The 22,627-nt window shown below is 43.2% G+C and overlaps 1 protein-coding gene across 1 annotated transcript in view; it reads right to left on the reverse strand.

Moving 5' to 3' along the window:
- AFF2 (ALF transcription elongation factor 2) overlaps positions 1-22,627 on the reverse strand; it is a 159,473-nt gene that overhangs the window by 13,790 nt on the left and 123,056 nt on the right. Inside the window, 7 exon segments of the mRNA XM_070951779.1 lie at positions 1,436-1,572; positions 2,537-2,600; positions 3,865-4,001; positions 5,469-5,685; positions 9,223-9,347; positions 13,825-14,847; positions 16,283-16,445. Coding sequence (XP_070807880.1) covers positions 1,436-1,572; positions 2,537-2,600; positions 3,865-4,001; positions 5,469-5,685; positions 9,223-9,347; positions 13,825-14,847; positions 16,283-16,445 — 1,866 coding nt within the window.

A 22,627-nucleotide genomic window follows, 5' to 3' on the forward strand; every position in this document is an offset into this window, starting at 1 on the left:
CTATCTGTCTATCTGTCTATCTGTCTATCTGTCTATCTACCTACCTACCTACACATCTATCTATCTATCTATCTATCTATCTATCTATCTATCTATCTATCTATCTATCTATCTATCTATCTATCTATCTATCTATCTATCTATCTATCTATCTATCATCTATATCTATCATCTATCTATCTATCTATCTATCTATCTATCTATCTATCTATCTATCTATCTATCTATCTATCTAGTCTGTCTATCTGTCTATCTGTCTATCTGTCTATCTGTCTATCTGTCTATCTGTCTATCTACCTACCTACCTACACATCTATCTATCTATCTATCTATCTATCTATCTATCTATCTATCTATCTATCTATCTATCTATCTATGTCTGTCTATCTGTCTATCTGTCTATCTGTCTATCTGTCTATCTGTCTATCTACCTACCTACCTACACATCTATCTATCTATCTATCTATCTATCTATCTATCTATCTATCTATCTATCTATCTATCTATCATCTATCTATCTATCTATCGTCTTTATCTATCTTCACCCTCCCTTTTCTGGAGCTTTTCACTCCCATGTTCCCTGCACACTCAACCTTCTGAAAATCAGATCATCATCCCATAAAAACCATTGTTCTGAGCCTTAATACAATTTCACAGTGCTTATGTTAAGAATAAGTAATAGAGTTCACTCTTGCATAAGAAAGTTTTAAGGTATTCCGGCAACTTCATTAACCAGGAAATAATGGAGTGGAGGTGAACGGCAGTGTGTATGATATTCTGGTTATGGAAGCTCTTTTTGATCTATGCTGGCTGGGAAATTCTGGGAGTTGAAGTCCGCAAGTCTTAAGTTTGGAGAGAATTTTCTGCTTGGTGACACTATACAGATATTTTCAGTAAATAAATATACAAACACTCTTATTGACTATAAACTGGATGCATTTCTGTTTTTCCCTCTTCCTTTCTGGTCATATCTAAACAAATGTTTGTAAACTGAAGCCCTTATCTGCCAGAATTCATTCTGGGACAATTATTTTACGGCTAATTGATAAACTCTAAAAAGGCAGGATTTATAACCGAGACCTCAACGCTCTCTCTTTAATATTTGGAACGATCAAACTAACCCTTTCCGAGATAAATGTGACAGCTCAACGCTGGAATTATGATGCTTTAACTTCCATCCACTGCGTTTCAATTTTAATTACATGAATATTGCAAATTATACAACACCCTGATTATTGCCTAACAGGGCTAATTTATAAGAACAGGGTCCATCCATTATAAATTTTCCGTGGTGTTCGTAAAATGGAGGAAAGGACTAATTGTGATGACTTCTGAGCTGATGAAGCTTTGGACTAACCATTAATCAGATCAGAATGATCTTTAAAAAATGAAGCAACTTTCTAATTATACGTTGAATCACAGAAAAGGCATTAACCTGATGAGTTCCACCGTCTCGGAGTACATGGTGTAGGGAGATTTTGCCTCTAACGGATCTCGCTCCATAGCGTTCCCGCATTCGATGAAGGAGATCGCCGCGTCGGCATAATTCACCGCTTTGCCAAATTTTTCCAGCTGAAAAATAAAAGGAATTTGAAGCGACCTGTTTTGGTTGGTTTTCCAGATCGGTTAAGGGCGACATGTTTCATTTCCGCTAGAAATCTGAGTCCTTGTGTGCGTTCCCGTTCTGTAGCTCTTTGGGCTCCCGTCCTTCCCAATCTAGATACAGGTAGGCCTCGACTTACGACTGCAATGGAGTCCCAAACTTCTGTTGCTAAGTGAGACGTTTGTTCAACGACTTTTGCCCCACTTTCTTGCCCCGGTTGTTAAGTCAATTGTGGTAATTAGCAGTTAAGTTAGTGCGATAGTTGTTAAGTGAATAACTATCTTCCCCATTGATTTTGCTTGTCAGGAAGGTCTCAAAAAGTGAAGCAGTGACTCTGGGGCACTGCAACCATCATAAATTTGAGTCAATGGCCAACCGTCTGAATTTTGATCACGTGACATGATCAAATTGTTCTGACTGTCAGGATATTTCTCCTTAGTTCTAGGTTGCTTCTCTCCTTGATTAGTTTCCATCTGTTGCTTCTTGTCCTGCCTTGAGGGGCTTTGGAGAATAGCTTGACTCCCTCTTCTTTGTGGCAGCCCTTGAGATATTGGAAGACTGCTATCATCTCACCCTTAGTCCCTCTTTTCATTAAACTAGACATACACAATTCCAGAAACTGTTCTTTATATGTTTTAGCCTCCAGCTCCCTAGTCATCTCTGTTGCTCTTCTCTGCACTCTTTCTAGAGTCTCAACAACTTTTTCACATCGTGGCGACCAAAACTGGATGCCAAGGTGGCCCAGAGAATTCTCTGCATTACTGCCCCCACGGTGGGCGTTCCTGTTAATGAACGGTGTTGCATTGCATACTAATAATTAGCACAATTTAATGCACCATTAATAAGGCTTACAAATGTGTTGCAATCCTTTCTGGCATATATGAATTCTCTGCTGAATCAGCCACCCAACCAGGTAGAGTGAAAGAGACTTACCAAAGCATCTGCCTTATGCTTGAGTTTTTTGGCTTCTTGCATATAGTAATCAGCATTGTGAAGCCTGGGAAGACACAACAACAGCGATCAGAAGAAGCAGCTGATGGGACTTCAGCTCTTGCAATTGGCCTGATCTAGACTTCATGCTTACAGGGCTTGCCTTAATCCTGTCAATCTTCTAATCATCATCATCATCATCATCATCATCATCATCATCATCATCATCATCATCATCTAAATATACACTTTGCTTTCTTCACTCTTGTGACTCGTTCCAGAACCGGATGCTAATGTTACATCTGGTTTGCTGAACCGGTAGTTCCAAGGACTGGCTGGCCTCACCTACCCCTCCCCTTCCAGGAATCTCCAAATGGCCCGTTTTGGATGCTAGGGAAGTGCAGTACCTGCGCAGAACCTGGGGAGGGTGAAAACACCCCCCCTCCTCGGCTGTGATGCAGGAGGCTGAATAGGCCACGCTCACCCAGCAACTGGGCAGAGAACCGATTGCTAAATTTTTTGAATCCCATCCCAGGGCGGGAGACCAGTTGGGAATCTGAGAGCCGTAGACCAGACTGGGAAGTCCAAAGAATATCTTGGAAGAAGCTGACTGCAAAGGACTTCTGCTAAATGTATCAAGATTTCCAACTTCTAAATACATGCCCAGTAAGTTTTCTATCCTTGCAAATGTGTGTGTTTCTTCATTTGTCCAATCTCTAGTCATTGCGCAAAGTTCCTCCAGCTTCTGCCTTTGTAACTTCAAATTAGACAATTATAGGACCTCCCCTGGATCATTTAGAAGGCTAAACTTTAAATGACCAGGTAGGATTTTTGGTCTGGTCTGAATTGCATTCAAAACTGGGCCAGGATTGGGAAAACCCAACGGTGTGTCCTGCATAAGGACAAATGCCAACTGGGTGATTTGGGGTTGGTCTCTCTCAGTTCTAGGAAGAAGGTAAGGGTAAACAATTTCTGAAAATGTTGCCCAGAGAACCGCAGGGTTCTGTCCATGTGGCGGTAGGATAGTAGTGGGTTGCAAATCCCATCGCTACCAGTTCGCTTTGCATGCGCAAAAGCGTCCAGGTGGGTGAGTGGGTGGAGTCTCCCGCCACCACCGCTACCGATTCACCCAAACCGGGGCGAACCGGTAGCAACCCACCACTGCTGTAGGAGTCAAGCCCCCCCAAATTCAATGCAACTCAACACAATCAAAACTCCGGCTGTGTACAACAAGAGCATTCCGAGGCTAAAGTAGCTCAAAGCAATGCAAATTTTTGCTCCAAGCCAACCCAAAAAATTACAAATACAGTCATAACGAATAAGTAACTAACATATCATCAAATGTTATCTTGGGTCTTCTCAATTCAGGATTCCCGTTGGTGAAGGTGGGACTTGTCAACCAGAGATCGTTGTCGAGGTGGCTGGATTCCAGCAAAGGATTTGAGGGCCTGCTGTGAGCATCTTCTTCCTGCAGAAAGCAATTTTAATTAGCCGCCTCAGCCTTCACGCTAAGAATACCTTTACACGTCCCGTCATGCGAGCGCGCGTGCCTTGAAATTAAAATCCAGCTCTTTGTTGTCTTGGACTGCATGTCGCTAAGTCAAGCTCAGCAAATTAATTAAGTGCCATCGGCTCCATACTGCTCCTATGCCCAGCGTCATTAACACCCACTTCTTCCAAGGTGTAATGTCAGCATGGGTGCCTTGTAGCATCGCCGGCTTATTAAAATTAAAATGTTGGGAGGCAAACAGCAAGGCGAAAATTCACAAGTATCCAACGATTAGGCCCGGCGCCAGACGAGAGCAGAAGGGTTGCCACGGGAAAAGATAACTCTCGATTCCCCTGCCCTTTTACAATCAGAGAAGTTAAACCACAGAGTAAAGATCAGTGCTGGGCAGCTTCTCTTGAATTTTGCATGACCAAGGTGAGGACGGTCAAGAGTAGTTGGTGTGGAAAATTTCAAGGAGGACGATGGGTGGCGAACATCTTGGTTCTCCCCCTTTTATCATGGTATTGGTTGTGAAACCATTTGACTAATTTAGGGGATCTAAACCCTCTGTCCCTTGGTCTGCTGGAGAAGACTCCTGTGAGTCCTTGGATTGCAAGGCAGTGGTGAAATCCGAACTGGCTTGGTACTGGTTCGCTGGCCGGGCATGCACACTGCGTGCCAAACATGTGCTGCATGCACATGTGCAGTGTGCACCAAATGTGTGCTCTGTGCACACACGTATGTGCAGTACACACCAAAAGGAGACTTGGAAAGGTAAGTAGAACAGCAAGGGGGGGATCAGCTGAGGCGCGCAATTTAGCTTTGCTAGAAAGCAGGATTTCCTGCTTTTTAGCAAAGCTAAACCCTGCTGCACAGCTGATCATCAGCAATACCGGTTTGACCGAACTGGTAGCTTTTTTTTTTTTACTACTGGTTCGCCCGAACCGGTAGTTTTTATCACTGCCGGTTCGCACAAACCGGACCGAACTGGTAGTATTTCACCCTTGCTGCAAGGCGATTCAAACCGGTCATTCCTAGAAGAGATCAACCCTGACTGCTTTTTAGAAGGCCAGATCCTGAAGAGGAAACTCCAATACTTTGGCCACCTAATGAGAAGGAAGGTCTCCCTGGAGGAAGATGGTAGGGGATGGTAGAGGACAGGAAGGCCTGGAGGAACATTGTCCAGAGTGTCATGATGGGTTGGACATGACTTTATAACAACAATCACCCCTCTAATCTAGAGGACTAATTTAGGGGTGTTGATTAACCCACTCGTTTTGGACAGCGGAAAAATCTTCCCACACCACCAAATATTGTAGGTTTCCTCGATGCCTTCGGGAATCTAGGATTTCCTTCACTTCAAAACATTGTTCAGCCTCCACCATAAATGGCTGACGTGGAAGGATAGGAACTGGGTCCAAGTGGGGACGTCACTTCGACACTTACACTGATTCCCTTGGAGTTGACAGAAGATTTGTTCTCGTTCTTCCTGTGTTTGGAGCAGGCGTTGCTCTGCAAGGAGCCTGGTAGGGAGTTCTCTTGGTTGAAGGAGCCGTTGTCCAAGATGTTATGCCGCGGAGCTGCCTCGTCCATCAGAGGAGACAACGGAGGTGGGAAGAGTTTTTCTTCTCTCTTTTTGGTCACTTTTTTCATGGAGTTGCTTCTGTCAAAGAAGAAGCGAAGCCAAGAGTTTTAGCAAACATATACAGGCAGCCCTCAACTTTCCACCATTCATTTTAGAGGCTGTTTTGAAGTTACAACAGCCCGGAAAATAGTGACTTATGACCGTTTCCCACATTTATGACTGTTGCACCATCCCTACTTCGGTCTCATGATCAAAATTCAGAGGTAAAATCAACGGGAGCTTTCAAACTTCTGTTTCTTAGGATGCTTGTTCAGAGTTGGCCAGGATTGGGATGGGCTGTGAAAGTTGGACAGGCAGTGCTCGAATTGCAGCAGTTCGTTTAGTGACCATTCGAAGTTACAACAAAAAGCCAGCTCAGTGGGGAAGCCCGATTCGTTTTTAATGACCATGTTACCAACCGAACAACTTGCAGGGATTCACTTAAGAATTGTGGCATGAAAGGTGATAAAATGGGGGGGGATTCACTTAATGACTCTCTCACTTAGCAAAGAAAAAAAATGGTGGTCATAAATCAAGGACTACTTCCTGTACTTCTTTCCCCAGGACAGGGAAAAAAAAATAATCCTACCCTTTAAACCTTGGCTGTGAATAAAAGGAAAGGAAGAAAAAATAAAATAAAATAAAAATAGAGCCAGCTGACTCTTTTAATATGTTAATCCAACCATGGAGTTTTATTATTATTATTATTATTATTATAGTTACTGTCCTAGTTCAGTCAATGAAGATTACTTGGATTTTAATCCTTCCTTAGTCAACTCATATTGCATTCTCCTGCCATTTACTTTTCATGATTATCGACTCAAATTTTCAATAGCAAATTAAGTCAACAAGAATGGATGTCTCCCTCTTAAATCAATTTAAGTCAGTGTCAAGTTTTTATGGATTTACAATACCTCAAAGGAACACATCAGAGACAAACAAGCAAAAGGAAAGCCACTTGAATTCTCGACTGGGGGAAATCTGATCGCCTCACCTGGCTGTATTCAACAATGCTCGTCCATTTCTAATGAAAGCAGTATCCATTTCAGTTATTATTTAATTGTTGCCATTAGCAAGTAAACAAACAAACAAACACAATTGCAGTCACAACTGGAATGTTCTTATCATTCTTGATAATCCAGTCCTTAGAACAGAGTTTCGCAACCTCAGTAAATTTTATGGACTTCAACTCCCAGAATTCCCCACCCGGCATGGATTCTTGGAGTTGAAGTCCATAAAAAATGGACTTCCGTTTATAAAAATGGACTACTGAGGTTCCTCAACCTCAGAAGCTTTCAGATGTATGGACTTCAACTCCCAGAATTCTCCACCCGGCATGAAATCTGGGAGCTGAAGTCCGTAAAAATGGACTTCAGCCCATAAAATTGGACGGTTGAGGTTCCTCAACTTCAGCAGCTTTCAGATGTGTGGACTTCAACTCCCAGAATTCCCCACTGGCATGAATTATGGGAGCTGAAGTCCATAAAAATGGACTTCAGCCATAAAATTGGTCGGTTGAGGTTCCTCAACCTTAGCAACGTTTAGCTATGTGGACTTCAACTCCCAGAATTCTCCAGCCGGCATGAATTCTGGGAGCTGAAGTCCATAACAATGGACTTCCTCAACCTTAGCCAAATTCAGATGCGTGGACTTCAACTTCCAGAATTCCCCAGCCAGCATGCATTCTGGGATTTGAAGTCCACCAATAAAAGTTGCTGGAGTGGATTGAGGAACCCTGCTTTAGAATATGCACTCAAGATCACGAGATTAACTAGCCAACAAAGGGAAAGTTGTATGAATGGTGGGATAAGCACAATTGGCCACCAAGATTCAAAAACTTGGATCAAAAATTGTGGACTGGATTCTAGGCCACAATTGCCAAACTTGTCTTCATGAGGAACCATGACCATGAGTGCTAAATCATTGAGATGATTTCCTACTGATCCTTCTGTAAGTGTTGAGACCCTTAGAACATGAATATAACTGATGATATTCAAAAAGTAGCAAACGATTGGGTTAAATACTATCTTGGAGGATATTCAGAACAGATCGCACCACGATCTTAGTCTCAGTTAAATATAACTAATAAGAAAATCAGGGGGAAAAAATTTCTTGGCAACTGGAAACATCTGGGACCAGGGGAAATATAGACCTAACATTGGGGAAATAACTATTGATGAACACAATTATATTATAACAGAGGATACCGATAGTTGCAGGGCTCAAAGGAATCAAATTAATGACCTAGAAAACAAGCTGAAATTAAGAAACATCAGGTTGGGGGCCTAACTCTCTAGGGTTTGGTAAAGGCAGGAAATATACGATTATTTAAAAAAAAAAAAAGATGATGCAAGCAGTTGGAGAAAGATAAACACCCATAGCTTGAAAGATTACATTTGCATCATCCTTAAATAGATTCCACGCTTAAATTATTGGTGCCATTTTCAGACTTGAAAGATGGATGTGTGTGTGTCTGTTAAAGAAGGCAAATTAGGATAAATTCATTTGCATTAAGTGGAATTAGTAATTACACAGGTATAAGAGAGATTAGGAAGGGGCTGGTTTTATTTCACAATGCTTTAAAAGCCATGAGTTTTAAGTTAATTGCGGGATTACTTACTCAACATAAATTTCACCGCCGTGCAACAATATGACGGGAGAAGAGGTTTCATTTTGTTGAGGAAAAAAAAAAATCAGTCAAAGATAAATCCTTCAATTTAATGTTTAAAGACCAGACAGAGATAAAACCGGAGGAGGTGGGTGAAGCCAGTCCTTTTCTCTAGGTCCGTGATGGCGAACTTATGGGTACGCGTGCCACAGGTGGCATGTGGAAACATATCTGTGGGCACGTGAGCCATTGCCCTAGCTCAGCTTCAGTGTGCATGCGCACGCCAGCCATCTGATTTTTGGCTGGCCCCTCCCAGGAGTCTCCACGTGGCCCATTCTGAATGCCAGGTAAGTACAGGACTCACGTGGAGGTTCTGGGAGGGCATTTTCAGCCTCCAGAGGGCTTCTGGGGGAGGGAGGCCATTTTCACCCACCTCAGGCTCCAAGAAAGCCTCTGGAGCCTGGGGAGGGTGAAAAATAGGCCTTCTGGGCCCACTGGAAGTCAGGAAATGGGCCATTTCCGGTCTCCAGAGGGTCTATGGAGGGTGGGGGAGGCTATTTTCACCCTCCCCAGGCTCCAAGAAAGCCTACAGGCTCACCGGTAACCTTTTTGCCGTCGCATGCCAAAAGCAAGGGGAGCGCAGGGGATGGGTCTCACAGCCCTGTGCAGGGTGCAGGATGTGGGTGGGAGGCATTGAACTTTGGGTGTGGGCACACACATGTGCGTGAGCCCCCCCTGCACTCTCCCCGCTTTTGGCACGCAACGGCACAAAGTTCAGCCATCACTGCCGTAGGTTGACTGCAGTAACCAGGAGTCATCATTATTTCTTAGATGACCAAAATATGGGAAATAAAGGGATAAAATAAAACGAGGAAGGTGGTCTATCAACGGCATGGAATTTTTGAAGCTAAAAATTCCTGGATTAATTCAGTTAGATCTACTGAGAAAACGTAGGAGAAAAAACATACTCTTTTATGCTGGGTATTCTATGGTTGGGTATCGGTGAAATGCAGGGTGGAAGCAAGCAGGAAGCCGTAGACTCTTCTAAACGTTGTTTCTTGCTGTCGCCGAATGTGCCCACATTTTCCGACTGCTTCGATCAGAAGGAGAGAAACCAGAAAATTGGTTATGCTTCTTATTGCATCGCTGTCAGGGTTCCAAGTTATACACTCAATGAAAGAAGACTCTAAGGTTTGAGTTTCCTCAAAATTCCATTTTATTAGAGATGTCATATTGGCACATCTGGGAAAATCCGAATCTGAGAGCTTCCAGGTTTTCACCACAGAAAAGAAAGTCCAAGTCCCTGCCCAGCACCCACATGGTCCATCACATGGTCCAATCAAAGCACCGTCCCAATTGGAGATGCCTCCCAGTTCCAGCCCTCCAGATGCAGGGCAAGATGTCCTCGACTCTCTGAGAAAGGAATGTTATTATGACTATATATTACCCTGGCTCTGTGCCATCCCACCCAAAGGAAAGTCCAAGTCCCTGCCCAACACCCACATGTCCATCACATGGTCCAATCCAAGCACCATCCCAATTGGAGATGCCTTCATGTTTCAGCCCTCCAGGTGCAGGGAAAAATGTCCTTGACTCTCTGAGAAAGGAATGTTATGATGACTATATATATCACCATGGCGCCATACAATCCCCCCTCCCAATTTCCCATGGTAGTAAATGTGGCAGGCCTGAAGATGCAATGAGAAAGATGGCTTCCAGGCTTGACAATCAATTCAACAACGGATGAAATCAAATCGTTCTTACCACCCAAACAGTCATATCCTGGTGAAATCACCTTACTGGTGAGTCTAGCTACCCATGATCTCATGCACTGTGGTGAAGAATCCCTTGAGGAACCCACCCTCCCTCTTTCTGCAAGTGGTGTCCATGAGACCTTGCAAGAGGAGAACCTCAACAAGGCTTTCAGGATATCCCTCACTTCTTCTCCACTGGCTGAGGAGAGAGAAAAATGGCCTGGTTTGGCCATTGCAAGCCGTGTTTGAGATCTGTGCTGTGACTAAAGCCATGGGCAATGATTCTTCTTAATGTCTCTCTAGATCTTTTTTATGGCGTACGTCCTGGATAGATAAAATGGGACAGTTGAGAAGGTTTTGGAGTTCCATAACATGGCTGGTTGGGTGGAATGTGGTGAACCCTAGGCAAGTTTGGAACTATCTGGGACTAAACCCAACCCCGCTTGAATGAGTTGACTATGGTGTAGCTGGTCACAATAGGAGTGGGGTCAAGAACCATATTTTCTGGAGAGGCAGAAGGACTAGAACCAATGAGCAGATGTTCTCTTTCTCTATTGCTGGCATCTAATTCTCTCATTCTCTCTCTCCCTCCCTCCCTCCCTCCCTCCCTCCCTCTTTCACCATTAGAAGACCTAAAAGACCAGGTAAGGGACAGATCAACATGGAGAACATCTGCCTCCATGGTTGTAGAACTCAACACTGCTTGACAGCACCCAATCAATCAATCAATCAATCAATCAATCAATCAGTCCGCCAATCTCCTCTTTCTCTGATTTTTTCTTCTTTGCTTGCTTTTAATTACTTCTCTCCTTGTGTCATTCTTTCTCCCTTTCCTCTCCCTGTTTTTTGACAGTCTTTTATCTCACTTTTCTTTCTCGTCACCCCACACTTCTTCCCTTCTCTCTCTCTCTCTCTCTCTCTCTCCCCCCCCCCGTCTCACCCTCCCAAGATTTTTCTTGCCTAGACAGGGCCTTCCATCTCTGGATTGCCCAAATATGCATGAAATTAGAATGAGTGCCACTTGGCACTCTAAACTGTCCAGATTGATTCAACTAATATTTTTAGCACCCCAGTTTAATTCTGTAAAACCTGTCAAGGATGGCGGCTTCTGAAATGTCCTATTTCATCTTTAGCAAAGAGAGAGAGAGAGGGAGGGAGGGAGAGAGGGAGGGAGGGAGAGAGGGAGGGGAGGGAGGGAGAGAGAGAGAGAGAGAGAGAGAGAGAGAGAGAGAGAGAGAGAGAGAGAGAGAGAGAGAGAGAGAGAGAGAGATGAAGGACAGACTTTTGTCCCAATTTATTCTCTTTTCCTTCTGGGAAAGGCTAAAAAACAGGCCTTTTTTTGGGTCAGCAACGACAATTGCAAGTAGATTTAAAAAAACTGCAAACACAAAAATCCTGGCTGCAAATATTCAGTGTGGAGATTTCTTGCTCTACCTCTCTTGTCCCAAAAGCACATTTCAGTTTGAAGTCATATCCATCATACTTAACCAGGCGTGGGCTGCTGGGGGTTCGCAGAGGTTCGGGAGAACCTCTAGCTAAGATTTTGTGCAGTTCAGAGAACCCCCAAATCCCAATCCTGGTTGGCCCTGCCCACCCCTACCCTTCCCTTCCAGGAGTGTTTTGGATGCAGGTTTTTTTTAAAATTTGATTTATATGCCGCTCTTTTCCAGAGACTCAGGGCGGCTTACAATGCGCTAAGCAATAGCCTTCATCCTTTTGTATATTTATACAAAGTCAGCTTATTGCCCCCACAACTTGCTGAGCACATTGTAAGCCGCCCTGAGTCTTCGGAGAAGGGCGGCATATAAATCAAATTAAAATAAAAAATAAATAATAAACAACTGGGTCCTCAATTTACCCACCTTAGAAAGGATGGAAGGCTGAGTCAACCTTGAGCCTTGGCGAGATTCGAACCTGCAGTAATTGCAGGCAGCTGTTCTTAATAACAGGGTGTTTTAAACCACTGTACTACCAAGGTAAGTGCAGGACGTGCGCGGAGGGTCGAGGAGGGTGAAAAACGGGCCAACCGGAAGTTTGGGAAGGACAGAAATGGGCCCGTTTCCAGCCTCTGGAGGGCTTCTGGAGCCTGGGGAGGTCGTTTTCGCCCTCCCGGAGGCTCAAAGAAAACCTCTGGAGCCCGGGGAGGACAAAAACACCCCCCCACACACACTGTGGTGCAGGAGGCCGACTAGGCCACACCCACCATGGCCACATCCACCCAGCAACTGGGCAGAGAACCCCTTGCTAAAACTTTTGAAGCCCACCCCTGCCCTTAGCGATACATCCCTGGATGTAAATCATATCAAACCCACGATAAAAGCTTTGTCTCCTGAACTCCCAAAAGATTCTGCTTTGCAAGTAGTGGTTGGGGAAGGGAAAAATGCAGCAAGAAAAGAAGAAAAATAATAAATAGAATAAAGATGCTTATTTAAGTGAATGGCGTTTTGATAAATCACAGGTGTTTATGTAACAAAATCCCCCCCCCAATTATTATTTTTTTTTGGTTTGGTTCAATCTGCAATAAAGACAACACTCAGCAAATGTTGCCAGAAAGCTTCCCTGCTTTTGACTTTGATGGATGGATGCCTATTTAAAAAGGAGAGAAATCTTGTCCTAATGCTCTAAACAGTAAAAATGAAACAAAACAAAATAAAACGGACAAAGATGTAGCGTGAGATTAAACCCAGGAGATGCATTTGATTACTCAAGACTGGTTTTTTTTTTCCCTGTCTTGCAAAGCTCTCGTGTGATAACCTAAACTCTTTTCTAATAAGTGCTGTGCCCAAAAAATGTATTCGGCGTTTAAAAAATTATTCTTATTTGATGCGATGGTGGGAAGAAAAAAAGCTGCTTTGGCGGTTTCTTCCCCCAACATTTGAAAGTAATCCTGCTTGAAAGGATGCATATAAATAATCTGTGTTTCTTTATGTTATCCTTACTCCATCAAAAGCCCTACCTGGCTTTCTAAATTCCCACAATCAGGAGTTCACAAGGTGGGGTGGCGGAATATCAAGGACATTAAAATAACGATGGTGCTGGAGAAGACTCCTGCGAGTCCCTTGGATTGCAAGATGATCAAACCTCTCAGTCCTAGAGGAGATCAACCCTGACTGCTCTTTAGAAGGCCAGATCCTGAAGAGGAAACTCAAATACTTTGGCCACCTAATGAGAAGGAAGGACTCCCTGGAGAAGAGCCCAATGCTGGGAATGATTGAGGGCAAAAGAAGAAGGGGACGGCAGAGAACGAGGTGGCTGGATGGAGTCACTGAAGCAGTCGGCGTGAGCTTAAATGGACTCCAGAGGACGGTAGAGGACAGGAAGGCCTGGAGGAAAGTTGTCCATGGGGTTGCGATGGGTCGGACATGACTTTGCAACTAACAACTAAGATAGATAGATAGATAGATAGATAGATAGATGATAGATAGATAGATAGATAGATAGATAGAGATAGATAGATAGATTAGATAGATAGATAGATAGATAGATAGATAGATAGATAGATGATAGATAGATAGATAGATAGATAGATAGATAGATAGATGATAGATAGATAGATAGATAGATAGATAGATAGATAGATAGATAGATCCAAGGGACTCCTGCGAGTGATGGACTGCAAGGCGATCAAACCAGTCAGTCCTAGAGGAGATCAACCCTGATTGCTCTTTAGAAAGCCAGATCCTGAAGATGAAACTCCAGAGGATGGTAGAGGACAGGAAGGCCTGGAGGAACGTTGTCTATGGGGTCGCGATGGGTCGGACACGACTTCACAACTAACAACAACAAATCTTCACGAGAGGGAATAAAGGAACTTACTTTGTGCTTCCTTTTGGTTTTAGCAGATGGTTTTTCAGCCGGGGGCAAGGGAGAGTCGGGCGCCTGTCGCCGATGCTTGGTGTTGACCTCTCGAGGTTCCATCTTTCCAGAGACGTTCTCAAAGTCCAGATCTTGCCCGGGGACCCTAGAGAGGAAACTCAGATCTATTTTCACCCAAAGGTACTTGAGTTCTTCAAAATCCTTCAAGGGGGACAGGGGTTCGTTCTGAACAATGGGAAGAGGTGAAAAAAATGGTTCCTCCAAATCCGGCCCGTTCTGGTCCACCGAAGTGTTGCTGTTATTGCTCAATAAACTGCTGACGCTGAGGATGTTGCTGCTGGAGTCCTTGGCTTTGATGCCGCTGTCCGAGCTGCTCCCTCCCTGCAGGCTCTTGGCCTGCAGGCTCTCTTCGTGGTCGGTGTTGGAATCCGAGGTGGACGAATCCGTTTCCACAAACTCCCGCGACTTGGGAAAGGTTTTGCTGGGACCTCTGTACTTTTTCTTCTCCAGAGGCGGGATGGTGGTGGCTCTAGGTTCCTTCCTCGGAGCGGTTTTCCCGGCGGCCATCTTGGCCCTCAGTTTGGCCTGTTCTGGGCTCTCTTGTGCCTCCTTCTCTTTGGGGGTGCTGCTGGTCATATTTGGTTTGGGCCAATTGTAATCTTCCGCGCTGGAAGTTCTTTCGACTTTTTTGGGTTGCTTCTTCCCAGTCGTCCTTTGGGGGACTGGCTCATTGTGCACGGGGGATTTCTGCTTGGAACTTTTCACATCGGCAGGGGTTTTCTGTGCCACTCGGGGTTTGGCTTTCTCTCGGATGGGGCTGCGGAGGGCCCTGTCTTTGGAATCGGTCAGGGACAAGCTGTTGTTAACCTTCCCTTTGTTTTGTCCTTCCATTTGAGGCCCGGTCTGGGACGGAACGCTGTTCTCCCCGTGACCGTCATGTTGGTTGCTGATGATCGTCTTGTGAGGATTGACTTTGTTTAGCCATTTGTCCAGCTGCCATTTGTTAGCTGAGGGGGGTTCAGGCTGAGGAAGACACAAATTGCAAAAAAAGTGACAACAAATTGATCCCATTGGTAGAGCCCGGCTTACTTTTTTCCAAATCAGCCATGATACACGTATTTCAAGGTGTGTGGACTTCAAATCCCAGAATTCTCATGAATGGCCATGTTGACTGTGGAATTCTGGGATTTGAAGTCCACACACCTGTCCATACACAGTCTAGACAGAACGAAAAACTAAAGCAATTTAAATGTCTATGGAAATTTTCAGTCCTCCAGGTCATGCTTGTCCCAAAGGTGCTTTTTCAGGAGGCAACTGGACTCTCTGGTTTTTTCTTTGAAAATGTTTTGCTCCTCATCCAAGAAGCTTCTTCAGCTCTGACGGAATGTTGGGGAATGGGAGGATTTATACTCCTTGCAGACAGCTGGTCATTTGCATCCTTTTAAAGGGTCATTGAGGCCACTTGGAGACTTATCTGTGTCCTCAGAGAATGGAAAGTACAATCTTTCCATTCCCCACTATCCAGTCAGCGCTGAAGAAGCTTCTTGGATGAGAAGTAAAACATCTTCGAAGAAAAACCAGAAAGTCCAGGTGCCTCCTGATAAAGCAATTTAACAATGACGTCCTCGGAAGCCATTGAAAACTCTTCTTCTGTTAATGTAGGCTAAATATATATTCGCTAAATATGTAATTGCATTTTTGTAGTTATGACCCATTTCCCGCCACTATCAATTGCAATCTCAGAATATTTCCGACAAAACACTATCTCAACATTTCCTAAGTGAAGAACTGTGCATCTGTTTCGTTCCACGAAGGTTTAAGGCCAATTAACAGAATAACAAGAGTTGGAAGTGAGCTTGGAAGTCTTCTAGTCCAACCCCCTGCTTAGGCAGGAAACCCTATGCACCATTTCAGATAAATGGTTTTTCCAATCTCTTCTTAAAAACCTTTCTTTTTAAAACTTAGGATACCATATTTTAAATTAAAATATTTGGGCATTCTTTATTTTGTGATCATGTGAATGTGGCCACAGGAATCCTGCAAACGCTACTACAAAACTGGAATGTTTAGTGTGAAAAAAAGAGGAAAATTATTTAATACAGGAGTACCTTTATTAATTCTTATGGTTAAGATGGCTTCATGTTTGCTACATTTAAAGGTAGGCTTAGTTCAGACATACTTTTGGAGAGCAAGCTGTCAAAAGCTGAACGTATATCTCAGTTTCCCCCCACACCTACCTTCGTGTAATTAAACAAATAACTGTGAGGATGTTGGGGGGTGCGAACAGCTATACCCCCAGCTATTCGGGAAACGAGTCCGCAAGTAACTTTAAACAGATTCCAGATTTTGCTCGAAAAGCTTGGGCAGTTTTCATTGGAGAAGAGCTGGAATTTCCACTTGCAAACCCAATTGCTACATAGACAGGTGAATTCTGGAGATGGACATTGCAGTATTTTACCTCCGGAGTTCCGCTACGTGATTCTTCATTGCATTCACTATCGCTGGAGCTGGTTTCGCTGTCTGAATCGGATTCCGAACTACTTTCAGATTCACTGGAACTTCCGGATCCGCCACTGGAATGTATGAGGACAGTGTTGTGTGCTGTTGGCAATGGAAGGCCACTACAAAGAAAGACAAAACATATTTAAGCATTTATAGATTCTTCGGATTATTCATCTCCCCATCTTGTATGATGTAGAATTATAGATTCTGCCAGGCTTTATAAATCAAGAAAGACACGTCGAGATTCTTTCAAGCAAATTTCATGACTGTCCTCACCTATAGACAGAATCTTGCCTAACTAAAACAAGGTACCATCCCTGTTGTGACCTAGGCTTCCTGAGTCATTACAAGACACAATTAGTAATAAATAAACCTATTTTATTGTAACAGCTGAGAATTACATTCATTCCCAGCTGAGTCACAATTAGTTGCAAAACAAGTTCTTTGAAAGAAGTCCTTTGGGAGAATCACCAACCTTTATCTTCTTTGACACCCTGCCAAAGGCCTTACTTGGCAAAGCCCCACGAAGTTCAGAAACAAACAAGAGATGCCGACTGGAAACAGAGTTAGCAACGTTACTTTCGTGCAAAAGGCCCAAGTTCCTTTGTTTCTCTTTTAAGCCTTATGGGAGGGGCCAATCATCTCCTGGCCTTATTCCCGAGTCGTTCCTTTTGCTTTAGCAGCTCTTGCCTTCTGGCAGCTCTGGTGGATTGGTAGCCCGTTTTGAACTTGCCCCATATAGCAAACCACAGTTTAGAAGCCTTAATTATAAATTTCTCTGTTGCAGCTGAGACAGAGTAACAGATCTGGAAGAGACCTTGGAGGTCTTCTAGTCTAGATGTATGACTTAAGACCTTACTTAAGTTATGATGTTCATGCCTGTAGGACATCATGGCAACCATCAAACTGTCAAATTCAAAGAGGCAGTTTGGAGCGGGCAATAACCACAGATTTATGGGGTCCTATCTTCTATCCTACCCCATGGGACCTTCTTCCCTCCATGAAAGAGCCACGGGGAAAACCATAGGACCTAATCCCACACTTGATCTGTTCCATAATTTTGGCATTCCACCATGACTTAAAAAGTTCTATTTGAGAAAATCAAAAGGGGTGGAGGGTGTATGTGTCTCCCCCCCAACTCATTTGGATTTGGTTCTTCCCTTAAATTCCTGAAGTGGTTTTGTGGTTTTGAACTAAGCAGGACATAAGGACGGATTTATAGTAAGTTGTAAATTTATGATCACAAGTCAAACTGCGCTGGGGTATAGCTTACTAAAACAAATAAGCATTCTTTAAATAATTTACCAACAGCGATATGCCTATCCTTTTTCCCCCCCTCTTTTTATTTCATTGAGGTTTTTGTTTTTTGTTAACACATTTCTAATTTATGCCCAAACGAAGGACATTAGGCAGCTCTAATATTTGGATGTAAACACTTTAAAAATTAATTTTAATGAATGCTATGGGTTATTCTCCTCCCAGCCTTTTCCCTAAGATATACCACAAGTACAGAGATATCGGCCTATTACGATTCTCCAGAGAGGCCCTAAGGATCCTTTATCTGAAGCTGGTTTTTCACTCATGCTTTTGCCAACAAAAATAAAATTCACCCAAGGGAAAAAAAAAAAACACAAATATGATTGCCGTTCTGAAACCCCCTTGTTTATCCATTCTTTACCCCACTGCAAAACTACAGCTTCAAGTGGGGAAAAAAATTTAATTTTTGGATTTATTTCTCAATAAATAGAGCTTCTTGTGCTCTCCTTATCTGATTTAGTCTCAGGATAACTAAGAGGTCATATCTACTTCCCCTTCTTGCTCATTCGGATCAGAGATCAGATTTTTTAAAAAAATAGCTATATTTTTAGAAGGCTCTAGTGAGGTGATGCTGGACAGAGGCAGGCACAACTGCCATGAGACTTACTGGAAAAAGACAGCAAAGAAAAAAAAAATGCAAGAGCAAGATAATGGAATTAGAACCAGTAGAGCCTGAATGTCATCCTTGGCAGAATCAAATGCAAGTTTTTTTCATTTCAACTGCAAGAATCTTTTTTTAATAAAAAGGTAAAGGAGCTTGTCAGTCAAAAGGTCGGCAGTTCAGCGGTTCGAATCCCTAGTGCTGCATAACAGGGTGAGCTCCCGTGACTTGTCCCAGCTTCTGCCAACCTAGCAGTTCGAAAGCAGGTAAAAAATGCAAGTAGAAAAATAGGGACCACCTTTGGTGGGAAGGTAACAGTGTTCCGTGCGCCTTTGGCGTTGAGTCATGCCGGCCACATGACCACGGGGACGTCTTCGGACACCGCTGGCTCTTTGTCTTTGAAACAGAGATGAGCACTGCCCCCTAGAGTCAGGAACAACTAGCACATATGTGCGAGGGGAACCTTTACCTTTATCTTTATATCTCCTTCTAGATCAGCTTTCCCCAATGTGGTTTCCTTCAGAGATTTATTCTACTAGCTGTTCCTGATCACTGGGTATGTTGATAGGACATGGAATCCAGAACATTTGGAGGCCAAAAAAGCCCTTTTAAAAAAATCTATTTGATTTTTCTACAGGAAAAAAAAAAGTAGAGAAACACCATAGGTTAGGCTATCTCTAGCAGGGGCTGCCCCAAAGAAGAGGGAGTCAAGCTATTCTCCAAAGCACCAGAGGGCAGGACAAGAAGCAATGGGTGGAAACTAATCAAGGAGAGAAGCAATCTAAAACTCAGGAGAAATTTCCTGACAGTTAGCACAATTAATCAGCGGAACAACTTGCCTCCAGAAGCTGTGAATGCTCCAACACTGGAAGTTTTTAAAGAAGAGATTGGATAACCAATTGTCTGAAATGGTATAGGGTTTCTTCATGCCTAAGCAGGGGGCTGGCCTAGAAGATCTCCAAGGTCCTTCCAACTCTGTTATTCTGTTCTATTCTGGCAGCAAAAACATGACATTCCAATAAGAAATCCATCTAACTCCTAATCAGCAATGTGTGTAATGCAAAGTGACACCGCACAATTGTAACACCAGTCAAGAAAACGAGAAGGGAAAAAAAAAAAAAGCTTGTAAGGGAGAGATAAAACTCCATTTCCAAACCCTGAAAGGTTTATTATTTGGTGCTTTTAAGATCTAACGATAGCACTAAACTTGAGGAGTAAATGTAGATAGCAAGAAGCAATCTAGCTAATTTAGCCATCTCTCTTGAGATAGTATCTGCCTGAGAGACAGAAAGGAACCGTAAAACATATTTCTCCAATTCGTCTTGGCCTTTTGCAACTATGAATGTTATCTTTCCAATTTCACTGAACGTATGAGATGGGAATGCATACGGCTTGTATATTAGTCCATAAAGCATAGCTTGAGGGCCTATATGCATGTTGTGGCTCCATTGCCTGAGCCTGGGCTATTGACAGATGCAGACTCTGAGAATGAGGGAGAGGAGTTGGCAAGGCTTCCCTCTCCAGGACCCTCCTCTCTGGCAATGCCTCCGGAGGACACAGAAGGCCAAAAGATAGGCTCAGAGCCAAGCACGTCCCCGCAGCCACAGGTGGACAGCGACGAAGGAGATAAGTGCTGGCTGGACCCTCGGCAGAGGCACAGGAAGAAGCGTGCGCAGCAGAGGGGAAGGCGTGCCAGAGATTAGCTGAGTCACTGGACCACACCCCACAGGGTATAAATGTGGGTGTGGTGGCCGGTTCAGTTTGTGACAAGCAAAAACTAGAAATAATCCATGATCTCTGCGTTACTGGACTTTGCCTGCTTTATCAGACTGCATTTGGATTAATCCTTGTATTGTTGAAACTCTGCCTGCTTTATCGGAATGCTTGCAGTCTAATCTTTTTTGTGTGAGTAAAGTCTGAATTGGCAGCTAGCCACTGGGTTGCTGACAGCTTTATCTTCAAAAAGTTTTGTCGTGTGGCTTATTAACTCCGGGCCGTCCATGGAGGTGCGTGTGTGGTACGGGGACAGAACAATGCATTACATGGTCTAGGATACCTATGCCATTAGATTCTTGACTGTGGAGCTGTGTTTCTCAAATTTAGCAACTTTAAGACGAGTGGACTTCAAATCCCAGAATTCCCCAGCCAGCATAGAATTGAAGTCCGCTCCTCTTAAAAGTTGTTAAGATTAAGAATCACTGCTGTGAAGGATTATGAACGGGCACTTAATCATAGACCCCAAAGTATATATACTATATGCTGTGGGAAACGCTATGCTAGCTTGTGGAGCCAAGCGGCTCTAATCTGACAAAGCAACTGAGCGACTAAGAAGGTGCTTCACGGGTATTATTGCAATCTTCTTTGAAGATTCCACGATAATAAAACATCTGGTAAGATGTATCTTGAGCTGTCAGAACGGAGCTTTGTGGTTTTAGCAGAAATGCCATCTAATACCCCTACGCATCTTAGACTTAGAAGCAAGGAGTGGATGGCGGCTAAAAGTCCGTAGAGATTCTCAGTCATCCAAGTCATGGTTGTTCCCAAGGTCCTTTTTCAGGAGGCAACTGGACTTTCTGGTTTTTTATTTTGAAGATGCTTCGCTTCTCATCCAAGAAGCTTCTTCAGCTGTGACCGGATGTTGGGGAATGGAAGGATTTATATTCCTTGAAGACAGCTGCATTATTTGCATTCTTTGAGAGTGTTGTTGAGGCCCCTTGGAGGTTGATCTGTGTCCTCAGCGTCACCTGAGTAGCGCTCCTGGTTCCTGTAGTCTGCAATTTTTTTCTTCAGAAATCCATTCCTACTCCCACCCCATTCCAAGGGAGTCCATCCCAAATTGTATAGCTAAATGTCTGTAGAGATTCTCAGTCATCTAGGTCATGGCGCTTTTTCAGGAGGCAACTGGACTTCCTTCTTTTTTTTTTTCTTTTGAAGATGTTTCGCTTTTCATCCAAGAAGCTTCTTCAGCTCTGACAGGATTCCATTCCCCACGATCCTGTCAGAGCTGAAGAAGCTTCTTGGATGAGAAGCAAAAACGTCATCAGAAAAGCACAACAAAGAATATTATTTCTGTGCCAACTCAGAAAGCTCAAATTGCCCAAGGAGCTGCTGATCCAGTTCTACAGAGGAATTATTGAGTCTGTCATCTGCACCTCCATAACTGTCTGGTTTGGCTCTGCAACCCAACAAGACAGACACAGACTTCAGAGGATAATCAGAACTGCAGAAAAAAAAAAACAATTCCTAGCAACCTGCCTTCCATGGAGGACCTGTCTACTGCACGAGTCAAAAAGAGGGCTGTGAAAATATTTACAAACTCCTCGCATCCTGGACATAAATGGTTTCAACTCCTACCCTCAAAATGACACTATAGAGCACTGCACACCAGAACAACTAGACACAAGGACAGTTTTTTCCCTAATGCCATCACTCTGCTAAACAAATAATTCCCTCAACACTGTCAAACTATTCACTAAGTCGGCACTACTATTAATCTTCTCATCATTCCTATCACCCATCTCCTCCCACCTATGACTATGACTGTAACCTTGTTGCTGGTATCCTTACAATTTATATTGACTGTTTCCTAATATGATTTGATTCCTTATATGTACCCTATGACTATCATTAAGTGTTGTACTTTATGATTCTTGAAGAACATATCTTTTCTTTTATGTACACTGAGAGCATATGCACCAAGACAAATTCCTTGTCTGTCCAATCACACTTGGCCAATAAAGAATTCTATTCTATTCCGTTCCGTTCCGTTCCGTTCCGTTCCGTTCCATTCCATTCCATTCCATTCCATTCTATTCTATTCTATTCACAAATGCTGTACAAAGAATATTCTTTTTTTAAAAGGTCTCTATAATTTGAAGAAGTAAGTGATCTTCTGATGTGTCTAGCTTTTATGTTGCCTCTGTGGACTTCCTTAAGTTAGAAATTCATTTTCCAAGACCCTCTTAAATGATTACGGAACTGCAGCTTATTTTTTTTCCGCACCATAAAGGACCAACAAATGGGTAATTTCTTTTCTTTTTTTCCCTTGTTCTCTGCTGAGAATGGTTATTGCATTATTTTCATCACATCATTTACCCTTAATATTTTAATAAACTACTTTAAAGATGAAATGGAGTTGTTACAGATATCATGGGCAGGACAATTGACAATTATTAATCTCCAGAACAAGTAGACTCCTACTTGTAAATATGTTCCGTAATCAAACAGTCACTCTGAACTGGCCATCTCAACCCCGAGAAAGGGCATTTCATAGCTTTATTGAGTAAAAGGCAGATAATTAATCAGATTATACACATATTGGATGAAAAATTATGTGCCGTATCAGCAAAGCGTTGATATGGGCACTGTTTTGAAGATGCTGCA

Source organism: Pituophis catenifer, unplaced genomic scaffold, assembly GCF_029215685.1.
Source record: "Pituophis catenifer annectens isolate HBS135680 unplaced genomic scaffold, rPitCat1.0.hap2 SCAF_11, whole genome shotgun sequence".
In the NCBI taxonomy this organism is placed as follows: domain Eukaryota; kingdom Metazoa; phylum Chordata; class Lepidosauria; order Squamata; family Colubridae; genus Pituophis; species Pituophis catenifer.